Below are 25,049 nucleotides of genomic sequence, written 5' to 3'. Positions count from 1 at the left end.
ATGTATTTATTTGAAGGAAACAAGTGTTTGAAATAAGATGTAATTTCTACTTACTACAATTGGACAGATTGTAGCCAACTGATCATAAAGGTATCTGGCCTCAGATATGCTGCAAGCTTGGAACGTCACCTGTTAAGAATTATAAGTTACTAACAACAACAATAAAATCATTACCATCCTCCCTACGCAGTGAAGTCTGAGAAGGAAGGCGGTAGGAGAAGAGAAGGGAAAGGTATGGTGATGTGACTTTCTTAACATTTCATGAAGGAGCCCTGTTTAAAAACTGTCTCAGGTGAACCTCTCTAGAAAATGTTATTTAATCATGTTCTAATATAAACAGACAACTAATATAAACAACCATTCTCATCTAAGTTAAACAAGATTAAAATAACACACAAGATATGTGGCAAATTCAGCGAGGTATTTCTTCTTCTACTAGCTTGTACAGCTTCCCACTTTTACTCCAGTTAACTGAAAGTTCATATAGATTTTGGCACAAAAGGGATCTGCAGATGCTAATGATGGGTTTCAGAAAGTTCACTGGTGGCAGTATGAAAACTGCTTGGAAGGGGCCAACACTACAGGAAGGAAAAAATCGAGGCGGGCTGGTGGGAAGCAGCATCTAGAGTCAAAGCAACAAGCTCTGGCGACAAGTAGGCTATATACAGCAGCAAGGGGAAGACTCAGGTTTTGGCTGGGGGTGTTCTAGGATATACAGGAAAAAAAGTTTGAATAAAGGAGGTACCATGATCTGTTGGGTTAACGAAACCAGGGAAAAAACAGACAAAAAAGTCCTATAAGAAGCTGGGTCTCCAGGATGGTGCCCAGAAGAAAATCAGACCTGGAAAAATAATGGGGGGTGGGGAAGTTATGCTCTGATGTTGTCCTGAATTGGTGATCTCCCAGGAAGCATGTGCAGCATAGGGAACTACAACATTTAAGAGCTAGGCAAAGAAACAGATCACATTAGTGATCAGCACAAATATTCCAAAACAATTACCCCCCCCCCAAAAAAACCCAAAAACAGGGCCTGACTCCCTGCGGAGTGAGGAAGGATAAGAGCACAAACTGTGTTTGTGGTAGCACGTTTATAGCATAAACTTTAAATTGGGGACAGTTTTAATTTCTTCTTTTATTGTTATTCAATTATGACAGCTGGAATTTAGTTTCAGTGCAAGAAACAAATTAAGTGGTTTTAAGAAGTGAAATAATAGCAGTTGAGTACGTTGTCCATATGCAGTGTAGTAGATTACATAGTGTGGCTTTTTGTAGCCATAAGTCTTTGTAAACTCCATGGTGGAATTTTCCCTGAGCAACTGAGTAGCTCCTGATTGTTAGAGTTATCCACCTGGGGTATTATTGTTGGGAGAAGCACAAAGTAATTTTCTGGGAAGCTTGCTCTCTCTCAGGTGTATAGAATTCTGATGTTGGGATTGGTTGATTTGCCACTCTGCCAGGCTCAAAAGGAGCCCTCCTAGAGGCAGAAGAAATCTCTGTCAGCTAGGAGGTGCGAAAGACACCCAGAGACACGCACTGCTGGGAGAGACACTGAGAGAGGCTGTGGGCTGAGAGTCAGCAGGCTGAGAGAGACTGAGCATGTTCCTAAACTTGAATTGTGGCCTATTGCTTCCCTAATAAACCCCATTATCTGTGAGTTCTGTGTGGCCACTGCAGTGAATTATCGAACCCAGTAGAGAGGTCATGGGTGCTGTGGGAAGAATGGTTGGTGCCAGGGTTGGTGAAAGGGCTGGAGGGAGGTAGCATATCTGGCTTTGCAGGGATAGACCTTGGGCTGCTGATGGTGATTCTATCTTTCTCTTGTGGGGTCAGAGGTCAGAAGATGTGGCCTCCCTACCCCTTTGGCACCATTACAATCCCAATCTGTTCTAACAGTTTTAAATTTCTTTCAACTTTTTTTTTTTTTTTTTAACAAGCAGACAACTCCTATTGAAGACTTACACTTTCACTTGCCAAATTATAATGGCACTTCAGGTCTAACTATAAAAAACAATTACTTAGACAATTTAATATTGTGATCTTTCTAATTTCCATTTTAATGCTTATGTCTGCAAAATATTTTCTTTAAAATGTAATAATTTTAACTAAACCAAAGCAAAGCCACTCCCACTGAGTCGATTCCAACTCATAGCAACCCCTATAAGACAGAGCAGAACTGCCCCATAGGGTTTCCAAGGCTGTAAATCTTTACAGAAGCAGATTGTCTCATCTTTCTCCCCGTGAAACAGCTGGTGAGTTGGAACCCTAGACCTTCTAATGATTTTTAGCTAGCCATTATAAATTAATTCAACATGGAGAAGAGTTGAGTCTTAGACATCAAGGGAAAAGAGCTTCAAAGGTTAAAACAGATAAATACTATGAGGAACTGGCAGTTAGGTGATAACCAAAGAAAAGACACTTTCTGCAAAAAGGTGGAGACTCAAAAATCATTTGTTGGTCCTGTAAGTTTATGTGAACGATCAGAATTCCCAGGTGTATAGTAGAGCTGACAAGGGGCAAGGTTGTGGTCACTGCTTGGTCACAGCCAGCTACCCAGAGGGACCGAGTAGTTGAACCTGTGGGCTTGGGACCATAGTCGCAGGGGACATCAAGCTCAATTGGCATAACATACTATACAAAATTTTTCCACCTCCTACTTTGGCGAGTAGCAACTGGGATCGTAAAAGCTAGCAAGCTGCCATCTAGATGCAATGATGGGTCTCTCCTTGTCCAGAGCAAAGAAGTATGAAGAAAACCAAAATTCATGGAAACAATTAGTCCTAGCAACTGGTATACCATCCGATCTGCAGCCTATATGACTACGAGACCAGAATAACTAGATGGTGCCCAGCTACCACTGTCATCCACTTGGAAGGGGATCTATGTAGGAGACCCTTGATAAAGAGGGAGAACAATGTGGAACAAAACTCAAAATCATTTGGAGAAAAAAAGGGGGGGGCAGATTTGCTGGTCCGATAGAGGCTGGTGGAACCACTGAGACTATGGCCCCTAGCTGCCCTTCAGGTCTGGAATTGAACCCACACCTGTGGTTTCCAGCCAAAGAAAAGACAGGCATATGAGTTGAATATTTACCTCAAGTAGATATACTCCTGGGAGAGAACAATCATGGGAGAAAGAAGGGCTGCTTATGCACAGGGAGACAGCTCAGGGGTACATGGAGGAATGGACATAGGGAAAAGGGAACTATGGGGAAGAAGTGGGAGAGGAGCTGTTGCATTGTGGTAAACTGTGGTCAATGTCATGAGACAAAGTGTATGTGAACTGCTGTATGGAAAGTGAATTTGCTCTGTAAATCTTCACCCAAATCACAATAAAAAAAAAAATAATAATATTTAAAAAAAAACCATTTGTGGATGTCAAGGATTAAATGAGAAGTGAGAAAATGGAGATGGCAAGCAAAGTTTATTTATAAACTTATTTGTTGTGACCCCATCACTAAACTGTAAACTCCATAAGGACAGGGATCTGTCTCACCATTCTCTATCCTGAGAACCCAGAACAATATCTGGCATCCAGTTGAGTTCATCTAATAAATGAACAAGAGCATCTTGGAGGAAAGATGGTGCTAAACACACAGAGGCAAAGGCAAAATTTGTATTTTTAAAGGTGGTGAGATACTAGAAAAACTGATCTAAAGGTCAAATTTCCATGGGATGAGAATTATTGTTAGTTGCTGTCGAGTCAAATCCAATTCATAATGACCTCCTCATGTGTGTAAAGCAGAACTGCTCCATAGGATTTTCAAGGCTGTGACCTTTTGGAAGCATATCACCAGACCTGTCTTTGGAAGTGCCTCTAGGTGGATTCAAATCTCCAACCTTTTGGCTAGTAGTCAAGTGCTCAACTATTTGTGCTACCCAGGGTGAGATCAGAAATATCTAAATGTTCCCCAAGTATTCACTGATGCATATATTGTTTTAACTATGCACCTCATAGTTTATTTAGGTTCTTTTTGTGGCTACTTTTAGGGATCATAGTGTATGTTATTTTTGTTTTTTTAAAAAGATATTGAACTCCTTTGAGTTCATGTGGTTGGTTTTTCTAGGGAGTTCATATCTCCCTGGTGTTATTATTTACCTTATAGGCCTGTCTATTGTTTAGCTCAAAGTTGAGTCATGGAGGTGAGTTTGGTTTAGGCTTGAAGGGTATCTAAGGGCCATAGTCTCAGGGGTTCCACCAGTCTATATCAGATCAGTAAGCCTGGTCTTTTTTATGAGTCATTTGATTTCCTGACTGCTGCTTCCATGGGCATCGATAGTGGATCCAAGTTAAATGAAATATTTAACAACTTCAATTTTTTCTCCATTTTTCATGATGTTGTTTATTGGTCCAGTTGTGAGGATTTTCTGTTTTCTTTTTGTTAAGGTATAATCCATAATGAAGGCTGTAGTCTTTGATCTTCATCAGTTAAGTGCTTCAAATCATCTTCACTTTCAGCAAGCAAAGTTGTGTTGCATGCATATCACAGGTTGTTAATGAGTTTTCCTCCAGTCCTGACACTGTGTTCTTCTTCATATAGTACAACTTCTCAGATTATTTGCTCAGCACACAGACTGAAAAAGTATGGTGAAAGGATACAACCCTGATGCACACTTTCCTGATTTTAAACCATATAATATCCCTTTGTTCTCTTTTAATGATTGCCTCTTGGTCTATCTACAGGTTCCTCATGAACACAATTAAGTGTTCTGGAATTCCCACTCTCTGCAGTGTTATCCATAATTTGTATGATCCACACAGCTGAATGCCTTTGCACAGTCAATAAAGCACAGGTAAACATCTTTCTGGTATTCTGCTTTCAGCCAAGGTTCATCTGACATTAGCCATGGTCTATCATTTCACCTCCTCTTCTGAATCTGGCTTGGTAAGATATGTAGCAGATATAGACATACATCACCAGAGATAATGGTTTTTTTTGGGGGGAAGTTCTACACCTGAAGAAGTATGACCATATGAATAATTTTGGCTTCAGGTGTCCTTTTAGAACATCATATAAAAAAAGATGCAGTGTCACAAGGAAACTGATGAGAGGAAAAAAGGAGCGAAAGTTTGAAAAACAGATGTCAGAAACCTCAATATCTAACATTTTCCTAGAACCCAGCTTTGAAGCCATATAATTTTCTTACTTGGGGGGAGGGCCTATCATAACATGATATAACTTGTTGCTTATTAAATCATCCCTGACAAGCTCCAAGACAGTCAAGAATATGAATATAGTTAAAATGTTTTTACTGTGTACTCTGTCTTCTATTAAACCTAACAAAATGACTTACATTTTTTTTTCTGCTTACTGATAAGCAGTTTCTAGTGGTTCATTTAAAGATCGAAAGCAAGGATTTCGGTGGTGATTTGTAGAATTCATCTCATTTGCCACATGTCTTCTATCATCTGTGCTAATGATATTTTAAAGTACAGCACTGAAACTAGAGTGCTGGATATACCTTCAAGAAAGGAAAACTTAATTCTAAGCCCATGACAAAGTTTAAATTGCACAGAAAATTGTATCTAGAGACAATAAAAATGCTTTTGCCCACCATTAGAATACATTTGTTTATATACAGTATTTCAAGGGAAAGAATACCCTGTTGGAACCGTATGAGAGCAGCTGGGCTATCTCTGGCAGAACACTCTGGTTTAATATTAAACAAAGGAAAGGCAATTTTTTCTCTAACAGCATTGATACAATTTTAGAGCCATGTAAGTTCTAGAGCTTAATGGTTCTCTGTAGAAGTATTTGTAATTAAGATAGAAAAACAGATAATGCAGTTAAAAGTCAAAAGGTCTTATCTTTATGAAGTGTGATCATTTGTAAGGAAACTTACTGGCCTATGCTTTTTGGAAGCCACATATTTTATATTATGTATATAAGTCATGAAAAGCAGGAAAAAATTTATCCATGGCCATGTTATTTAAACATACTCAATACAGAAAAACCAGACTCTGGTACTTAATTTTGAATATCTGCCCAGGCATCTTCCAACCACATATATGTCCATAGTCCCGTAAGGTTATAAGAGAGTTCAGAAATCCTGATTGGAGAATGGGATGTAGTGAACGCAACAGCTTCCTACATGTAACACATGTATTTTGTGCCTCTTGTATACAGAGTGATTGCACTGCCAGGAGCATAATGGTACAGTACATATATAACGTATAACACATATGTCTTGATAGTCATAACATCATCTATGATAATGGCTTATTTATATACTGTACTGTATCTGAAAAGTTTACCATGTAAGTGTATACTTTGACTCATAGGCAGCAACATCCAATCTCATATATCACATGTGTCTTGGGTGTTGTAGTGTTATCTGTTTAATTTCCTTTTGAAAACAGTACCATGAAGTGCATCATGGCTCCCAGATGCAGCAAAACTAGTGCTAACGATAGTAGCAGGAAGAGGCAAATGGTAAGTATTGATTTGGAAGTGAAACAAAAAGTTATTAAATGACATGAAGATGGAAAAATTAGTGAATGTTATTGCTCATAAGTTAGGCATGTTGCACTTGACAATCACGAGGATCCTTAAAAACTAAGAAAAAAGTCTCCAACCTGTTAAATGGGCTCCAGTGAAAGCCACAAGGCTAATAAAAATGTGAAGAGGGACCAGATATGGAGAAATTGCTAATGATGTCAACTGAGGTCCAAATACAAAAGTAAATCCCTCTCAGCACATTGTTGGCCATTACTAAGGCATGAAGCTTGTTCGAGATGCTTAAAGAAAAAGCAAGACCAGACTACAATATGGTGTTTGCACAATATCCAAATCACATAATGTCCTTTTTATTGTGAACAATAACAATGCATGACTGTAGTTTTAAAAATAAATCGAAGCAAGGTATGTGTATAAGAAGGTGTGTGTATATGCTGCAGGTATTTTGAGGATGGGAATGCTGAGGTTCTTGGTCTCTATGTTGAGAGTGATTACGCTGGCAGCCCAGGGGGACCCACCTGGTAGGTCAAGCTCAATACTACTATAGGCTTCTAAAGACACTGTTTCTAATCAGCCTTAGTAATTAAAACTGAACAAAAATCTCCTTGGGCAATAACAAGTAGCTGCTTTTTTAAAAAAATGTTTTGCTAAGTCTCCATTTAGTTTATCAATTTCATATAACTATGCTTACATGAAACTATGCTTACATACTTACATGAAAATTTTATATTTTGTGTAACTCCTTCTACTCCTAATGTGACTGTAATCAAATTAAGGGTGAAAAAAGTATTTCTGTTAATAACAACAATGAAATAAATATTAACTTAGAAAATGTAAACCTTTAACTGACGAGGAAAATGAGGCCAAATAAATGAGAGGAATTCCCAAATACCTGAGTAGTAACAGAGTGACAAAGAAACCAAACCAGAATGCTAGCTGTGCCATGCCTGATGGGCCCTGTGTTCTTCTATTCAGGCCCTAAGTGAACTTGGGTATAATCACTGCTCATGCCAGCCTACTCAGAGATAGCAGTAATTTAATCAGATCAAGGAAAATGTCAAGCATGTAAATATAGGGAAAAAACACTATTTCTGTGTAACTAACTAGCTAGGGCCAGGGTGAACATGAGCTGCTAATTATTTTTTTTTGTATCATTAGATGGCCTGCATGAATGTAAAAGTTTTAAGTACAAATAATCCTTCCTTTAGATCACAAAATTATTGAAGGAGATCCATCAGAACTCATTTCCAGAAATAAGAGATTTCAGTAGTACTTATAACCTCAAAGCTAGACTGTCACTAGGTGGCAGTAAAAATTAGGCAAGAAAAAAATAGAAAAGAGAAACCACAACAAAATACTGCACATTTTATGTTAACAACTATAAACTTTTGTGGTTTGTAGATTCTGTAAAATTCTCAGTCAAGAGAGACTGTTCAACGAATTTACTAAAATAACTTCATTGATTTTTAAAAGGCACACCAGCTACTATTTTCAACCTGATTAAAGTATGACTTTAAAAAAAAGGAACCACGTATATAATAAAGAGAAGTCTGCAAATACAAACAAATAAGGATACTTTGTCTCCTTGCATATTTGAAATAATACCTGAAGGCAGCAATTGCCCATTCCAAATCCCATGGCATCCATGTAAATATGATCGGGCTTCGAAGCCCTTGCTGCCTCATCATTCTCAGGAAATACTTCGATAAATGGAGATGGTGTATTCTTGTCTTTAAATACTACATTATTTAGAAAGAAAAAGGAAAAGGTTGAGAGTCAAGGATTAAACAACTCAACGACTATCTATTCCATCCCACCACCTCACCATGAACTTACTTGGTACATTGATGACAACCTTTTCTCCTCTTCTATGTCGGATATTTCTTGTTAAGGTACTAAAATAGATAACCAAATGTCATAAATTGGTCACCTAAGAACCATCAAATAAAAGGAAAATTTAATTATACACAAGTAATTGGAATGAAACCCAATTATCTCAAACTAATTTTATAAGACAACCATATAAAAAATATATGTATATCAAGATACTCCAAGGGAACTATTTAAAAGCAGGTGTTCCATTAATACCACTTACTTGACTCTTGCTTGAGAATGTCATTCTCTCCTTGCTTAACCCTTCTGACTTACCAAATAAAGTTCAGGTGTCCGGGGATCCGTCATGGTCTGGTTTCACTCCATGTTTCTAACATTTCCCATGTTAACTCCAAAGACGTCAGTCAAACTTTGTGTTGTTGCTATTATGTGCCATCAAGTTGGACCCGACTCATAGCGACCCCTCTTGGGTTTCTGAGGTGGTATCACTACGGAAGTAGATTGCCCAACCTTCTTTCTGAGGAGTGGCTGGTGGGTTTGAACCACCAGCCATGTGGTTAGCAGTCAAGTATCTTAGGCAATATGCTACCAGAGCTCCTAGTCAAACTTTGTTGTTGTTGTTATGTGCTGTCGAGTCGGACTTGACTCACAGCAACCCCTCCCTGGGTTTCCGAGGTGTTATCACTATGGAAGCAAATTGCCCAACCTTCCTTCCAAAGAGTGGCTGGTGGGTTTAAACATCCAGCCTTCTGGTTAGCAGTCAAATACACTCACTTTTCCCCAGCATCTCTGAAGCCTCAATGTCTAGTTCCTTCCTCCCCTCAACCTGCAGGACTAATACTTATCCTCTAGACCTGAGCTGTCCAATTCAGAAGCTACCAGCCACACTGTGACTATTAAGTACCTGACATGTGGTTAGTCCTAATTAAAATGTGCTCTAGGCATAAAATACACACTAGATTTTGAAAACCTAGTCAAAAATTAGGTAAAATTCCCTATTAATAATTTTAAAATACTGATTATATATTGAAACAGTAGTATTTTGGATTGGGCTAATATTAAAGTTAAGTTCAACTGCTTTTTATATTTTTTTAATGTGGCTACTAGAAAATTAAAAATTACTCTGTGGTTCCCATTACGTTTCCATTGGATATTACTGCTCTGGACTTAGCTCGAACACCACTTAAGAAGCCTGCTAAGTCAGAAGCACCCTCCTTTCTCCATATAAGGAGGTCTCTGGCATTATCATCATCTGTTCTTGCAGCTCATATCTTTACATTCCCCTTAACACACTGTATCATTTAAAGTTGGGAACTTTGTCTATAAACCTTTGTCTTCCAAAAAAAGACTACACATAGCAGATGTGTATATATATTAAAGGTATGAACATTGGAACATTGAGAAGTCCCAAGGTCCTTAATCTAGGCCAGGAGGCTAGGTTTTTAGGATGACAGGTGAGCACCCAAGGTACAAAGGTAAGATCAGACTGGTTAAGGCCCTTGAGAACTTAAAACCTAAGCATTAAAGTATGAACCAACAGGCCTAGAAAGTTAACAGAACAGAAGGTAGAGCATATCCACTTTATACAAGGTGCTATACACGTTTTACTTTATTGTCAAGGTATACAAAGTAGAATGAGGGTATTATAGATATTAGTGGTCACTTAGAGAAGGGAAAAATCAGGCTGGAATAACTAAGGGAAAGTTTTCCCCCACAAATATATACAGAACTAGGACCAAAAATTATCTGCTCATTAAAAGGCAGGACACTGGCTAAGCTAATGGCTTTGGAATGACCAGGAAAAGAGGTAAGTCAAGCCTGGAGGAAAGATGCAATAACCAAGCCTTGGGGTACTGAGGATGTGATACGTCTGCTATCTACTCTATTTAGGAAAGGAGTCAGAATACATTAAATGCTCAAAAAAGATTCCTGGACAGGAATACTACATTACACTCTCAGAAGGCAAGGATCTGAGCAAGGGGCATCTAAACACAAAACCATACTTACCTAAAGCGGGGGTGCTTGTTAATTGCTTCATCAGGAAAGAAGAGGGACTTGGAAGCTCCTCCTTCAACCGGGTTGGGTTTATATTCAGGCAGCGTGAAACCCGGACAGCCTAATCTACAACAAATTGTAGAACTAAATAGATGGGATTTTTTTTCAGGAATTGTGTCTCACTATCATTGCACCTGTTAAAATACCTCATTTCTATTATTTTCCTTCTTAGAGAATCTAGCACAAATATTACACCCATTTGCAATGACTCCCTTGAACCTTTGATATCTTCCTCATTAAGATTCTCTTTTGTGATTCAAGTCCTTTACTGACTTTATCATATAGTCCCATTCACTCAGTACCTACTGAACACTTACTATATGCTCCCATGTCTAAGTACTGAGGGAAACAGAAATTATTTTCCTTGGTCACAGCAATTATCTCAGGTTACTGATTTTCCTCTACATAGCTTTTAAGGAGTCCTCCTTTACTAACTCTAAATTCTTACGTTACCTTTGACCCCTGTCCATCATCACCATGACCCCTGACTTCCTTGATGGGCATTATTAGAAACTGAAAACAATTAGAATTTGTTTTGGCAGGTCAACTCATGAAGTTATTAAGTAGTATCTCTCCAGGTGAAGTCTGAAACCCAACCCTGTTAATTTACTTGACCTAAAGAAGAGTTTTAATTCCAATACAGAAAAATGAAGCTCCATATTTATTCCTAAATATTTTACTCTCAAATTCCGGATTACTTGCAATGACACTACTAGTCCCTTCCAAGTTAAGAATTTTAAGGTCAATATTAAATGTGCTGTGAGGAAGCACATAAACAAACTAACTTAGTGAAAGCAAAGCAAGGGACGTTCTTGTCAGGGTTTTAGATGGATGACAGGAAACTTTTGGCTTCAAGGCCATAAGTAGCCTTTACCTTATTAAAACTCTAACTTTTATAAAATAAAGCTGGCAGCTTACACTGCCCTTGTAAATAACCACTGAATTTGCTGATCTGGGAAATAATGGCCAGATAGAAAAAGGTTCCTGAGAATTCTTGCACAGTTAAGTGCATTATTTATTGTGAGCCAGCAACCTTAGGAAAGGTTATCTAGGAGACTGCCAAACTTAAATATGAGGGATTCTTAGCTAGCCTGAATCAAATGAAAATGTTTGCTTGACAGGGAAAAGGCAGAGTCAGAACGCAGATCTTCAGATGCCTAGAGCTCTGCTCTCCAGCAGAACTTTCTGCTATGATGGAAATGTTCATCGCATTGTCCAGTGCCAATATGGTAGCCACTAGCCATGTGTAGCTATTGAGTACTTGAAAATGGGACAACTGTGATTTTTTAAGTGATTTTAATTAAACAGCCAGGTGACTACTGTTTCTTGAGACAGGACAGTTTTAAGACTATAGTTTTTATATGTACATCTCTTTAAAGTGTAAAACCCTTTAAAAAGTGTAAAAGAAATCACACTGTTTATACATTTGTGATCCCAGAGCACTCTTTTCCTTCTTGATCCCATGTAATAAAACTACCACTTATTATGATGTGAGGAGAGGCTTCTACAACTAATGAATAATTATTCTTGTTTTGTTTACAAGTCCAAAAATACACTCACATCTTATTAAAACATATGGCTAGGCATTTTTTTTTTTTAAATCAGATTTTTCTTTCTCAACTCTCCCTTCACAATGTGTTAATAAAAAGAAATTCAATCTTTAAATAAAGGCAGCTATTCCATATGGAGCTATTCTCAGTTAAGGTAAGAGACATATTAAAAAACTAGTTGATGCTGAATCAACTCCAACTCGTCACCCCATGTGTCAAAGAAGAGCTGTGTTCCACAGGGTTTTCAGTGGCTGGTTTTTCAGAAGCAGATTGCCAGGCCTTCTTTCCAAGAAGCCTCTAAGTGCCACATTGTTGTCTGCTGCCATCAAGTTGGCCCTTGACTCATGGCGACCCTAGGCACAATGAATAGCTATGCATCAGACCACTGTGATCCACAGTTTTAACTGGCTGATTTTCAGAAGCATATCACTAGGCCTTTCTTCGTAGTCCATCTTAGTCTGGAAGCTCCACTGAAGACTGCTTGTTGTTGTTGTTATATGTCGTCGAGTCGGACCCGACTCACAGTGACCCCTCCTTGGGTTTCTGAGGCAGTATCACTAAGGAAGTAGATTGCCCAACCTTCCTTCCGAGGAGTGGCTGGTGGGCTTGAACCGCCAGCCTTCTGATTAGCAGTCAAGTGCCTTAGCACTATGCTACCAGGGCTCCTGAAGACTGCTTTGTATCATAATAATATCCAACTCACTAGTGCCAGATGGGTGGTGGCTGTGAACGAGGTATACTGGCTGGGAATTAAAACTGGGCTTCCTGCATGGAAGGCAGGAATTCCATCACTGAACCACCATCAATGCCCCAAGAGACACACTTATTTAAATTAAACACTTCCTTTAGTGGTCCAGAGAGAAAAGAATCCCCCTACTGCCCACTGGGGAGCTCTGGTAGCATAGTGGCTAAGGCACTTGACTGCTAACCAGAAGGCTGGCGGTTCAAACCCACCAGCCACTCCTTGGAAGGAAGGTTGGGTAATCCTACTTCCGTAGTGATACTGCCTCGGAAACCCAAGGAGGGGTCGCTATGAGTCGGGGCCGACTCGACGGCACATAACAACAACAACAACAACAACAACAACTGCCCACTGAAACTACACCTTCTTGAATCTTACAAGTGAAAGATAAAACAGTTCTGGTTACAAACTCCATCTTTTAAAAAATTTATTAGTAAAATGTATAAACCTTTAACAAAATAAATAAATAAAATATAAGACTGCATTTTCCAGTCATTAAAAGCTTTCAAATAACACCTGTAATCTACTTCTTGGCCTGGGCTGTACATTCTAAGGTTTTCACAATAGTTACCTATACCAACAACCCAACAAATCTTAACATCTCTCTCCTTGACCAAGTTCCTTGATTTTGTGTCTTAGACATCTCTTGATCAACATCTACTTTTCTCTACCTCCACTGCCCCACTGTCCTCCAGCTTCCATTATCCCTCTCTTAAATCAGCATCCTTACTGGTGTCCTAGGAAGTCCTAGCAGCCATTCTACACTCACTCTCATGCTGCACCCCAGGTGAGGATTTCTAAGTAAAAATGTGATGTTATCCACCCATTCAACCTTCCAATGGCTTCCTACTGCTTTCAGGATAACCACCAAAATTCTTAGTTAATGGGCCCATCAATTACCTGCCCTGCCTCACCTTACTCCACCTTCCACCTCATTTACAGCTTCCCAATCACATCAGCCAGCTGCTTTCTAGTTCCTAGAAGGCTCCATGCTCCCCAGGCTCATCCCAGGACATCTGTGTATAATGTTCTTTCTTCCTAAGATAATCTTTTTCTCCCCACTCCTAGTAAATTCTGTCAAAAACTTTCAAACATCACCTAATCATCCTTCTGCAATCCCTCCAAACTTCTCAGATATCCTTGTTAAACTCTCTTTACTCTACATCTCTTCCTCTTAGCACAGCCCCAACTTTATATTAATTGGACTTGTGGGCATTTTATTACCCTGTGTCACCTCCATAAGACCGTAAGTTTGATGGAGGCAAACACTGTCTCTCTTCACTCATGACTAATCTCCAGAGAGTACCTGAGTCTGGTGTGGAGTAGGCACTTAAGTGTCTGAGTAAATGGCAAAGAGTCAAAGGGTTTTTTTCCCCCTTCTCCTTCAATAATTAAAGCAAAAGAACAAGACAACTTTCTACAAAACAAATCTGTCTGTCCTCACCCGGCTGCTTATTTCTGCTTCTGCTGGGGAGAGAGGGATGGCTTCCGTAAATGGAACAAAGCAATCACAGAAATAAGAGATGTGTCTCTGAACACTTGATTACAGTACATTTTCGCATATAACATGCCCACATAAATAACGAGCACAAACATATACAGTGCATAGCATGCACAGGAAACACATGAAGGGGCTGTGCAGTTTGCAAGAGCTGTGTTAACACACATTATTTGTGTAAAAATAGGGTAGCTTAAACATGTTCTCAACTATTTAAATGCTATAATGGTGATTTTAGAAAATGAAATTCCCATTTAAATACTCCTCTAAGACCAATGCCTGCATTCATTACAGACATTTTTCTGGAGATGGGGGGTAATAAAAACAACTAAAAACAAAAAGTTCAAAGTGTTCTAAGCCATTGATACCAATCCTTGAAGCTTTTGGACTCTGAAGAGGTAAGTATACTTATCACACGGATCTGACAGATACCTGGCATAGATAAACCAGATTTATAATGTAGTAGAAATACATTCTTAGATAGGACTTCCTATGGGTAATACTGATAATATCTGCATACCTCACTCTAAACTGAGAACATAATTTCATTGTATTTACTTTCATATAGGACCTCAATGAGAAGGACTGACACAGTGGCTGCCACAATGGGCTCAGGTATAGCAAGGATTGTGATGCTGGTGCAGGACTGGGCAGTGTTTCATTCTGTGGTACAAAGGGTCTCTATGAGTCAGACCCGACTTGATGGCACCTAACAACAACAATTCTACCTCTTGTTTTTAGCAGGACATGAACTAACATCTCATCTTGTTCATAAACTAATAGTTACCAAGAGGACATTGGGAACCCTCATGCCAGCTCTTCCATGGGTGAGTCTTTGATCTGCCAAATTACTACCATATACCAGTAGGCACATGATTCTTTTGTAAGTGTGTGAGGGAGCAACCTTTACCATCAAGGGAGGAAACTTGATGATCATTAGAGACTCAGCTACTCCTTACAGGGTCAGAAATGGTTGACAAACATGCTGTTCCCTCCCTCTTCACCTGTGGCAAACATTGCTGGTCAGGCATCACTGCCTTTCCCATGAACCCAGATGAATGCTCTCATCACAGTGTTCTGGGCGGTCACCACTCACTTACTGAAGCTGGCATGGAATTTTTGCCTGTCAGCCAGTGCTAACATTTTAGATGCTATCACATGCTGCATATAAAGTATGAACTATTTGTAATATATGAGAAATGCAGGGTGAAGTGCTTGGGTCACCATTTGTTCTCTTTATAACCTACAGCTCTGAAATGTCTGCTAGGATCTTTTAATATAGGAACTAACCTGGGAAATGAAGTTATAGTGCAAAGAGCTTGATTTTCTTCTAATATAGAAGTAGCCTCCTTCCGACGTTTTCTCATGTTGTCCTCAACTGTGTTGAACTCAGACATTGTTCCTCCATAAGGCTGTCCAGGTGTCCCCTCAATCATGTAACTCCCATACTCTGGTCTCCAAAGGGTAGGATGGCTACAGGAGAGAAAATTTAAGTTTCATCTGATTCTTTTGCTACCATTTACTCAATTTTTAAATGTGTTTTAAAAGTGGCCTAAAACATTCAGAAACCATTAGGTAAACAAGCAGCTCTGTTGGGGCAGTGCCTAAGGCATTTGACTGCTAACCAGAAGGTTGGCAGGTCAAACCCACCAGCTGCTCTGCAGAAGGAAGATGGGGCAATCTACCTCTGATTTACCACCTTGAAAACCTAATGGGGGTCTCTATGAGTTGGAATTGACTCAATAGCAGTGGGTTTGGTTTGGTTTGGTTATTAGGTAAAAATGAAGCTTCCCAAAGGCTACTGATTTTCCATAGCTCCTCAACTATATAAGAGAAAGTAGTGGGTCCAAAATACTTATAAATAACTGACAATGCACAACATGGCATTCTCTGTCCAAGACAAGCCAATCCACTTTGCAGGAAAGAAGATAGAGCCTTAAGTATTCTTTCAGTTCAATGTCTGGATTCCAAACTCAAATGTGGTCTCCTCCAAATCTTGTGAGTGGCTGGGCCTGTGGAATACCAACTGGAGAGTATATTCCCTCTTCTCTTCTTTGTCTACTTAAATGAAGTAATATTTAAAAACATGGTAGCCAAACAAAGTCCATATGCAAGTTTTATTTGGCACCAGGGTTTGTGATCCCCAAAATGATTTGGCATTTTTTTTTTTAATGCTTAACAACAGCAAATAGGCTGTTTGAGTTTACTGCTCTAAGCGCTTTAATATATTAATGTGTTTAATACCAACCCTAAGAGGTACTACAGCAGATAGTGTTTCACTGCTATTCATACAGTTTTCACTGGCCAATTTTTTGAGAAACGAATGGCCCTTCCTTCTTCCAAGTCTGTCTTAGTCTGGAAGCTCCACTGAAACCTGTCCTCCATGGGTGACTCTGCAGGTGTCTGAAATACCACTATTGCAGCTTCCAGCCTCACAGCAATACACAAGCCACCACAGTACGACAAACTAACAGATAAGTGATGGTAGTACTGTTACTATCCCTATAATTCCAACAGTTTCAATAACACTAAAACAACCTTCAGTATGCCAGCTTACTTTGGGTTTGTCCTTTCCCCTTTTTCTTGTAGAGTTTCAAGAACTTTCTCTCCAGACAGGACCAACTGGACTTTTTTATTTTCATGATCAAAAGATACCAACATGTATTCCACCTAATGAAAACAAAGGAGAGACAGATTAACATTCTCCCAGACTCGTACTCAGCATGACCTTTAAAAGAAAAAGGCAAGGAAATGTGATGGTTGGAAAGGATCCATGAGTAAGTTGAGGCAGCTACAATTGCTTACATGAACATACATAATACTTATTTGCATAATACGAAAACCTATAGAAGGTGGTCGGTCAGTCAATAGTAATACTGTTTGAGGCTAAAAACTCTTATTCTTCAACTCCTTCTTTCCTTTATTCCACTTAATAACCAAAACCAAACCCACTGTCATCAAGTCGATTCTGACTCACAATAACCCTACACAACAGAAGAAAACTGCTCCAAAGATTGTAATCTTTATGGAAGCAGACTGCCACATCTTTTTCCCACAGAGCAGCTGGTAGGTTCGAACCACTGACCTCCTGGTCAGCAGCGTACCACCAGGGCTCCTTATTCTACTTAATATCCCACACAAAGGTCAAGATGCCCTTTTAGACAAATTGTACCTTCAAAAGAGATGTGTTTCACAGCAAAGATTCTGTAAATAGCAGTTCCAAAAAGAACCGACATTTTTAAATTTATTACATCAACTGGCTTAGTGTATGTTTAAGAAAGTAGTTATCTAGGCATTCTGGTCAAGGTAGATTATCCTTACTTACTGGCAGATTCTTTAATAATCCTAGCACAAATCCCACTAGAGTTAAACCATAATCATAAACATAAGAATGTGAAGTCATCTTAGGTTTTAGCAATTCAGTTTTGGTTTTCAAGAATAATTTAAGACAACTTCCCTTCCCTGAAAACATAAAATTTATAATTGTATTAGTGTGCCTAGCATTGTAACGACACTGAGTGGAATTCTGGTAAAAATCAAAAGTTAAATATCAAAGTAAGTCTTTTCTGAACACAGCACAACTAAAACCTGCTTTTGCTTTCCCTGAAATCACATGTTATAAATTATGACATTACTGTTTAGCTGCCTTCAAATTGGCCCAACTCATGGTGACCCCCATGCACAACAGAATGAAATGCTGTCCAGTTCTGCACCACCCTCATTATTGGTTGAGAATCAGAAGGTTGTGATCCACAGGGTTTCACTGGCTGATTTTCAGAAGTAGATTGTCAGGTCTTTCTAGTCCATCTTAAGTCTGAAAGCTCCACTGAAGCCTATTTAGCATCATAGCAACAGGCAAGCTTCCACTGACAGATGGGTGGTGGCCTGACGTGAGGTAGACTGGATGGCTATCAAACCCAGGTCTCTTGCATGGAAGGCAGGAATTTTACCACTGAACCACCAATGCCTCCTTAAATTACAATTCTGGGGTAAACAGTGAGGACTTTGAATTACTATTTGTGATTGAAATAAAAACATATATCATCCATAAGTGAAAAGGTATGGAATCGGATTATCCAGGCAAAACATTTGATAGAACCCTTTGCACAAGCCTGCCAAGAAGTTACTCTGGAGAAGAGATGGCAAGCTGCCACCCCAGAAGGCAAATTAGTCTGCAGATGTATTCTGTTTGGCCTGTAGTAGTTACTAAAAGGAAAAGAAAAAAAAAAAAAAAAGGCAAGCAACAGTATATCCACTATCTCCTTGACATTTTTACATAAATGGAGATTCCCACCTTAAAAAGCAAAAACAAATACCCAGAAGCCCAGCAGCATGAGGCTGTGTCTTATAGGGATGAGGAAGGCTGAGGAGTGAGCACTCTGGCCTACAGTGATCCTCACTCACCCGAGGGCAGCATAACTGCTACCACTTAAATGTACTAAGGCACTTGACTGCTAACCAGAAGGCTGGTGGTTCAAACCCACCAGTCACTCCTTGGAAGGAAGATGGGGCAATCTACTTCCGTAGTGATACTGCCTCGGAAACCCAAGAAGGCGTCGCTATGAGTTGGGTCCGACTCGACGGCACATAACAACAACAAAAACATACCTGCCTGGTTTTGGAAGGCATTTGGGTTAGCCACCCCTACAGCAAACTAATGTTTGAGAGATTGTTTTAGCGTTTAACTAAAAAATATAAAGAGGACAAAAAGTTACTAACCAAAGCAAACAACCAGGTGGTAGGCTTGAGCAACAACAAAAATATAAACTTTCATTTAATTTCTATTAGTTTTTTTCTTTTTTGAAAAAACTTTATTTTGATATGAGTGAAAATTTACAGAGCAAATCAGTTTTCCATTCAACAATTCATACACACTTTGTTTTCATGACATTGATTGCAATCCCCACAACATAACATCACTCTTCCTACTTCCTTCCTTGCTGCCCTTTTCCATTTATTCTTCCTTCCTATCCCTTCCTGCTCTAAATCATATCCCTGGGCAAAAGCTGTTCCTTTGATCTTCTATGGCCTATTGTTTTAAAGGGTGTGTACCTCCCTGGTGTTCCCGTTCACCTTACAGGTCTGTCTATTGCTTGCCTGAAAGTCGAACCACTAGGTTGTGTTCAGCTCCAGGCTTGAAGGGTAACTAAGGACCAAAATCTTGGGAGTTCTACCAGTTTCTATCCAGTAAACCTGGTCTTTATGATTTTAAATTTTGTTCCACATTTTTCTCCCGTTTTATCCAAGACCTTGTATTGATCCCCTTCAGAGCAGTTGGTAGTGGTAGCCAGATACCATCTAGTTCTTCTGGTCTTAAGATCAAGGAGGTTGAGGTCTGTATGGTCCACTAGTCCCTTTTAGACTATTTGTTTCCATGTGTCTTTAATTTTCTTCACTCATCTTTTCTTCAGACAGAGAACAGTGATTGCACCTTAGATGGTCACTCACTAGCTTTTAAGACTCCAGTAACTACTTACCATAGCAGGACGGAGAACACCATCTTTGTAAACTATGTCAACTGAGTGAGCTGTCTTGAGACCGTGGTCCTAAGTGCACACACCCAGTGATGTATGTATTATCCGAAGGTGTTTGGTTACAGCTAAGTTTTCATAACTTTGCCCCGACTGTTCTACTATATATGTGGATATATTTACATAACATTCAAATATGTATGTAGAAATATCCTCTGCCAAGTCTATATATAGTCGTGGGTTTTATTAGTTATCTTATTGATACAGGGCATAAGTTCCTATTCTTACTTCTTTATTAGAATTTTTTAGTTCAAGAAATGGTTAAGGCTACTTGATTTAGGCACATGAACCAGAAATATGAGATATGCACCTGTGTAACTGCTCAGTGTCAACCAATCAAGAACGACAGGTTGCAGAATCTGAAACTGCTCCTGACATCAGCTGTAGGTTGTCAGATAGCATCTATAGATTCATGACTCTTGAACAGCTAAAACTTGATAGAACAGAAAATTTTGTTAAGTCTCAGGACAAACATATAAAAAGAAGACTGATCATAAGTAAAGGAAACAAGTTTATTAACAGAAAAGGTAAGTCATGAACTTTTCACATATTGATTCCAATCTTCAAACTCATCATGCAAAGTAGGTATGATCACCCCATTTTACAGGTGGTGGACAAAGAGGCAGAGAAAGCTGCCCAAGGCCACAATGTTGATGGAGTGATGTAAACCCAGTCCTGCCTGGCCTCAAGGTCCACAATACTTTGCTTCCAGGACTAAAAATGAAGAACTACAAAAGGTGTAAGCTACAAGAGGCAGAAAAAGGTTATGTAATAACTGGCTACAAACTCTCAAATTGATTATGCCTCAATTTTATTAAGAGAGCTGGGATTATGTCACAGAAAGAGATATAGTTACAGATTTAAATAGTGAGTCAGCCCATCTCTTAGGCTAGGATGCTCTATGAAGCATTTCTACCTCTCTCAGCTAGAAGAAATCTTTCTCCTTCAGTCACAGGAGCCAAGACATCTTCCTGGCATTATCTGTTATTGGCATTATCTTCCTAACCAGATTAAAAAGCTCCTTCAAAGATGAAAGATGTTTCTTTGCTTACTCAGTTCCCCTCATGTACCTATTATCAAAATAAGCAGGAACTTTCATAGCAATTACATAAGCTAAATTACAGTGACTTTTGTTAATTTCCTAGAATTGAAATCCTCAATTTTCAAAATTGCTCTTAGCCCACAAGTTTCAAGTATGGGGTGTGCAAAAATGAATAAAATACTAAAATTTAAGGCCATTTTAAATATCACCCAAGTGGGTGACATTTGAAATGTTAACAAGCCGAAGTCTCTTTAATTAAAAAAATAATCATTCCATGATCTCATTAAGCAAATGAAAAAGAAAAACTTCATAGTATTTACTGAATAAGAAAGAAAATCAAACTCTGGATTAAATCTAAGTTCAGTTAGAAGCCTTAAGAATTCCCTGAACATTTTTCAAACTCAAATTTCAGGCCTTCTGAGGTCATCATCCTCTAGCCACCTTGATCTTTCTGTATCCTTCTTCCAAATGGCTTTTTAATCTCTTAGCTTTTTGTTATCTTATTTAATCTTTCCTCCTATCTTCAATACATGTATGTTTATTTCCAGTTCTAGTTCATAGAAGCACTCAAATAATTAACCAAATCTTTAAGAACCAAAAGACAGCTGACATGGGGTTTGGCTTAGTAACTTAGCTAGCGAGTGATAATAAAAGCAGTGATACATGAAGACAATGCTTTCTCAATATGAAACATCTAAAGCCACATGATTTATTATATCTGAATTTTTGTCCCTCATCTTAAACTTCCTTTTTTATCTAAAGGAGGAAAGAAACAGAAAAAATCTGAGAGAAGATAATGAACCAGAACATGGAGCCTCTTCTGGACCCTTAACACTGATTCCAAGGATTAAACTTATACAAGTTTCCTAACTTCAAATAGTATCTAGTCTATAAACTCATAGCTATAGCAACATCTCTCTTCATATACTGGCACCCATACATAATTCTAAAAGCTTAAACACAAAGTACATTATAAATGGGTTCCAGAGTGAATAATCTAGTGTATAATCAACATACAATTTTGGAAGTATTATTCTACAATTCCACAAATATTACTTAGTTCTACAATCAACACCAATGGAAGGAGCAGTAAAGACTCAGATGACATACTGCATTGGGCAAATCTGCTGCAAAAGACCTCTTTCAAGTGATGAAGAGCAAAGATGTTTCCTTGAAGACTAAGGTGTACATAACCCCAGGTATGGTATTTTCAATCACCTCTTATGCTTGCGAGAGCTGGACAATGAATAAGGAAGATCAAAGAAGAGTTGATCCTTTTGGATTGTGGTGCTGGCGAAGAATGCTGAAAGTACCACAGACTGCTAAAAGCACTAACAAACCTGTCCTGGAATAAGTGCAGCTGGAATGCTCCTTGGAAGGAAGAATGGCCAGACTTCGTCTCACCTACTTTGGTCATGTTATCAGGAGGAACCATTCCCTGGAGAAGGATATCATGCTTGGTAAAGTGAAGGATCAACGAAGAAGGGGAAGGTCCTCAATGAGATGGACTGACACAGTGGCTGCAATGATGGGCTCAGGTATAGCAAGGATTGTGAGGTTGGCACAGGACCAGACAGTGTTTCATTCTGCTGTGCATAGGGTCTCTGTGAGTTGGAGACGACTCAATGGCACTTAACAACAACTTGGAAGTAGTGCACAAACAGAAGCATCCTTCCTGGTTTCAGGAATAGTAACCCAGGAATGGCCAATGGGTTCTATTCTCCGAAGTACCAAAAACCAAATCCTTAGTCATGATGAGTTGATTCTGTCTCAAAGCAACCCCACAGGACAGAGTAGCACTGCCCCATTTGAGGCTCTGGGTAGCTCTTCCATTCCAACCTTGTCTCTTCCACTGGCCCAGATAGCAGTCTTGACTTTTGCTAGAGCCACTTACTGCTTCTCAGAGACCCAGCTATCTCCTTATGCTAATTCCTAAACAAGCCCTCAGCCACTTTGAGGGTTGTTATGGCTCTAGTTAGGGTTGATAAACAATCAGTCGCCAAAAACATTGTTCTGCACCCCCATCACCATCCCTTTGTCCTTTCATCCATTCAAGGAAGTCCTGTGCTGGGGATACAGTGAAGACTCAGGTAGGCATGGTTTCTGGTCTCAAGCTTATAATGTTATTGGAGAGACAGTCAGTAACCCAATATTGTTAAAATTATCTAGGCGAGTACTCCAAATGATCAAAGTTATGCAAATATAATAGGAAAACCTAACCCAGTCTAAGAAACCGGCAGGCTTCTTAGAGAAAGCACTGTTTAAGCTGGTTCCTGGCAAAGGGACTAGCCAGGCAGAGATGGTCTACTGCTCCTTTAACATAAATGCAACCTCCCAGAGAATGCCCAATGCATTCTCTGACCACCCTGGGGCACTGAACCATTCTGACTGCAGTAGAAACACCCATCTGGCTGGTCAGAGATGTAGACAAGCTGGGCCTCACCCCCCTAACCACACCCAGAGACCATGTCACAAAGGTAAGGTCAGGGATATACTATCTGTCCAGAAGACTGTTTCCGCACACAGTGAAATACTAATGACCAATATGTGTTGAGCATGTACCATGCAGAAGCACTGTTCTAAATGGTTTATCTGCACTCTTAGTTTTTATAACCACTCATGGACAGAAATGCATTGCAAGTCCTTTTTTTTTTTTTATGAGATAATTTGCCCAATGCACACAGCTAGGCAGTCTGCCTCTAGAGTCCACTCTCTCTCAACCATCCATTTCCATATCTGGCTCCATATTCAAATGTGGAGAGATACTAGCCAGGGTGACACAGGGCCACTGTTTATTTTCTAAGTTACTCATAGTTAAATATGGAAGACTCAAATAATAAGATAAAAATAAAAGGAGTTCAGTTTAAAATAGTGGGTAGTGTTGAATAAGAAATTCTAATACAGATATAACTTAAATTTGACTCCAAATCTGGTTTAAGGAGGACTCCCATGTTAGACACATCTAATGATGGCATTATAAATAGCAAAACCACTTTGTTTTATCTGGTAACGTTTGAACACTTCTTGGGGACCAGTAAATATGAAGTAGAATCTGTAACATGTATGATTTTGTACAATTATGTATGATGTTGTGTTGTTATCTGCCGTCAAGTCGGACCCGACTCATAGCGACCCCTCCTTGGGTTTCTGAGGCAGTATCACTACGGAAGTAGATTGTCCCATCTTCCTTCTGAGGAGTGGCTGGTGGGTTTGAACTGCCAGCCTTGTAGTTAACAGTCAAGTGCCTTAGGCACTATGCTACCAGAGCTCCCCAGTGATTTTAAACTGCTGGTATGTAATATTAAACTAACCTATGTCTTGAAAATGAAATATTTTAGCAGTTTAGTCTAAAGTTATAGCAAATGCTTTTTTTTTTTAAATTGTGATTTGGGTGAAAGTTTATAGAGCAAATTTGTTTTCCATTCAACAGTTCATACATATTTTGTTTCATGACATTGATTGCAATTCTCACAATGTAACAGCTCTCTTTCCACTTCCTCCCTGTGGCTACCTCTTCCCTGTATCCTTCTTTCCTATGCATTCCTGCCCTCTGAGCTATGTCCCTGCAATATGCTGCCCTTCTGGGCTCCCAAGGTTGACTCTTCTAAGAAGTGTACCTACCTGGTAGAACTGTTCACCTTGTAGGCCTGTCCACTGGTTTGCTGGAAGTTAAGCCGAAGGAGTAGTAAGTTCAATGCCAGGCCTAAAGGGTGACTGGGGAACCACAGTCTTGTGGGTTTCACCAGTCTATCACACCAGTAAGCCTAGCCTTTATGATTTTAAGTTCTGTTCTACATTGTTCTACTACTCTATCCAGGACCTCCAATTTTGATCTTTCCAAGTGGTTGGCAGTAGTAGCTGGATACCATCTACTTCTGGTCTCAGGGTCATGGAGGCTGAGGTTCCTATGGTTCACTAGTCTCTTGTATTAATTGTTTCCATACATCTTTTTCTTCACTCTTCACTCTTTTTTGAAGAGTCCAATAGTTACAGCTTAGATGGCTGCTCACAACAAGCTTTTGAGACCCCAGTTATCACTCACCAAACTAGGATGCAGAACAATATTTTGGGGTAGTATGTTATGTCCATTGAGCTCGATGTCCCGTGGCCACAGTCCTGAGATCATAGGCACAGCAACTTGTTCCCCCAAGGTGACTGGCTATGGCTAAGAAGTTACCATAACTTTGCTCCCTGTTAGCTCTATTATATATATGGACATTCTTATAGAACATACAAATACGTAGAAATACTATCTGCCAAACTTGTATATTACCTTCTCCCTACCCTTACCTGATCATCTTGCCTGTCTTACCTAAGTTGTATCAAATTCTTTTTCTTTTTTTT

General features: G+C 39.3%; 1 protein-coding gene across 1 annotated transcript in view; it reads right to left on the bottom strand.

The window, feature by feature from the left end:
- The window catches only part of GCLC (glutamate-cysteine ligase catalytic subunit), a 75,095-nt gene that overhangs the window by 11,566 nt on the left and 38,480 nt on the right, over window positions 1–25,049 (bottom strand). The window contains exons 2-7 of the mRNA XM_007936134.2: window positions 16,690–16,802; window positions 15,423–15,605; window positions 10,295–10,408; window positions 8,291–8,349; window positions 8,060–8,193; window positions 55–129 (exon numbers count right to left, since the gene is read on the bottom strand). Of these exons, the coding sequence (XP_007934325.1) occupies window positions 55–129; window positions 8,060–8,193; window positions 8,291–8,349; window positions 10,295–10,408; window positions 15,423–15,605; window positions 16,690–16,802 (678 nt within the window). The remainder of the gene's footprint in view (window positions 1–54; window positions 130–8,059; window positions 8,194–8,290; window positions 8,350–10,294; window positions 10,409–15,422; window positions 15,606–16,689; window positions 16,803–25,049) is intronic.

The sequence above is a fragment of the Orycteropus afer genome, unplaced genomic scaffold (assembly GCF_000298275.1).
Source record: "Orycteropus afer afer isolate SDZICR_OR568_19922 unplaced genomic scaffold, OryAfe1.0 scaffold00034, whole genome shotgun sequence".
Taxonomy (NCBI): Eukaryota; Metazoa; Chordata; class Mammalia; order Tubulidentata; family Orycteropodidae; genus Orycteropus; species Orycteropus afer.
Note: the sequence above shows the minus strand (reverse complement) of the source record. Positions and strands in the feature narration are given on the sequence as shown.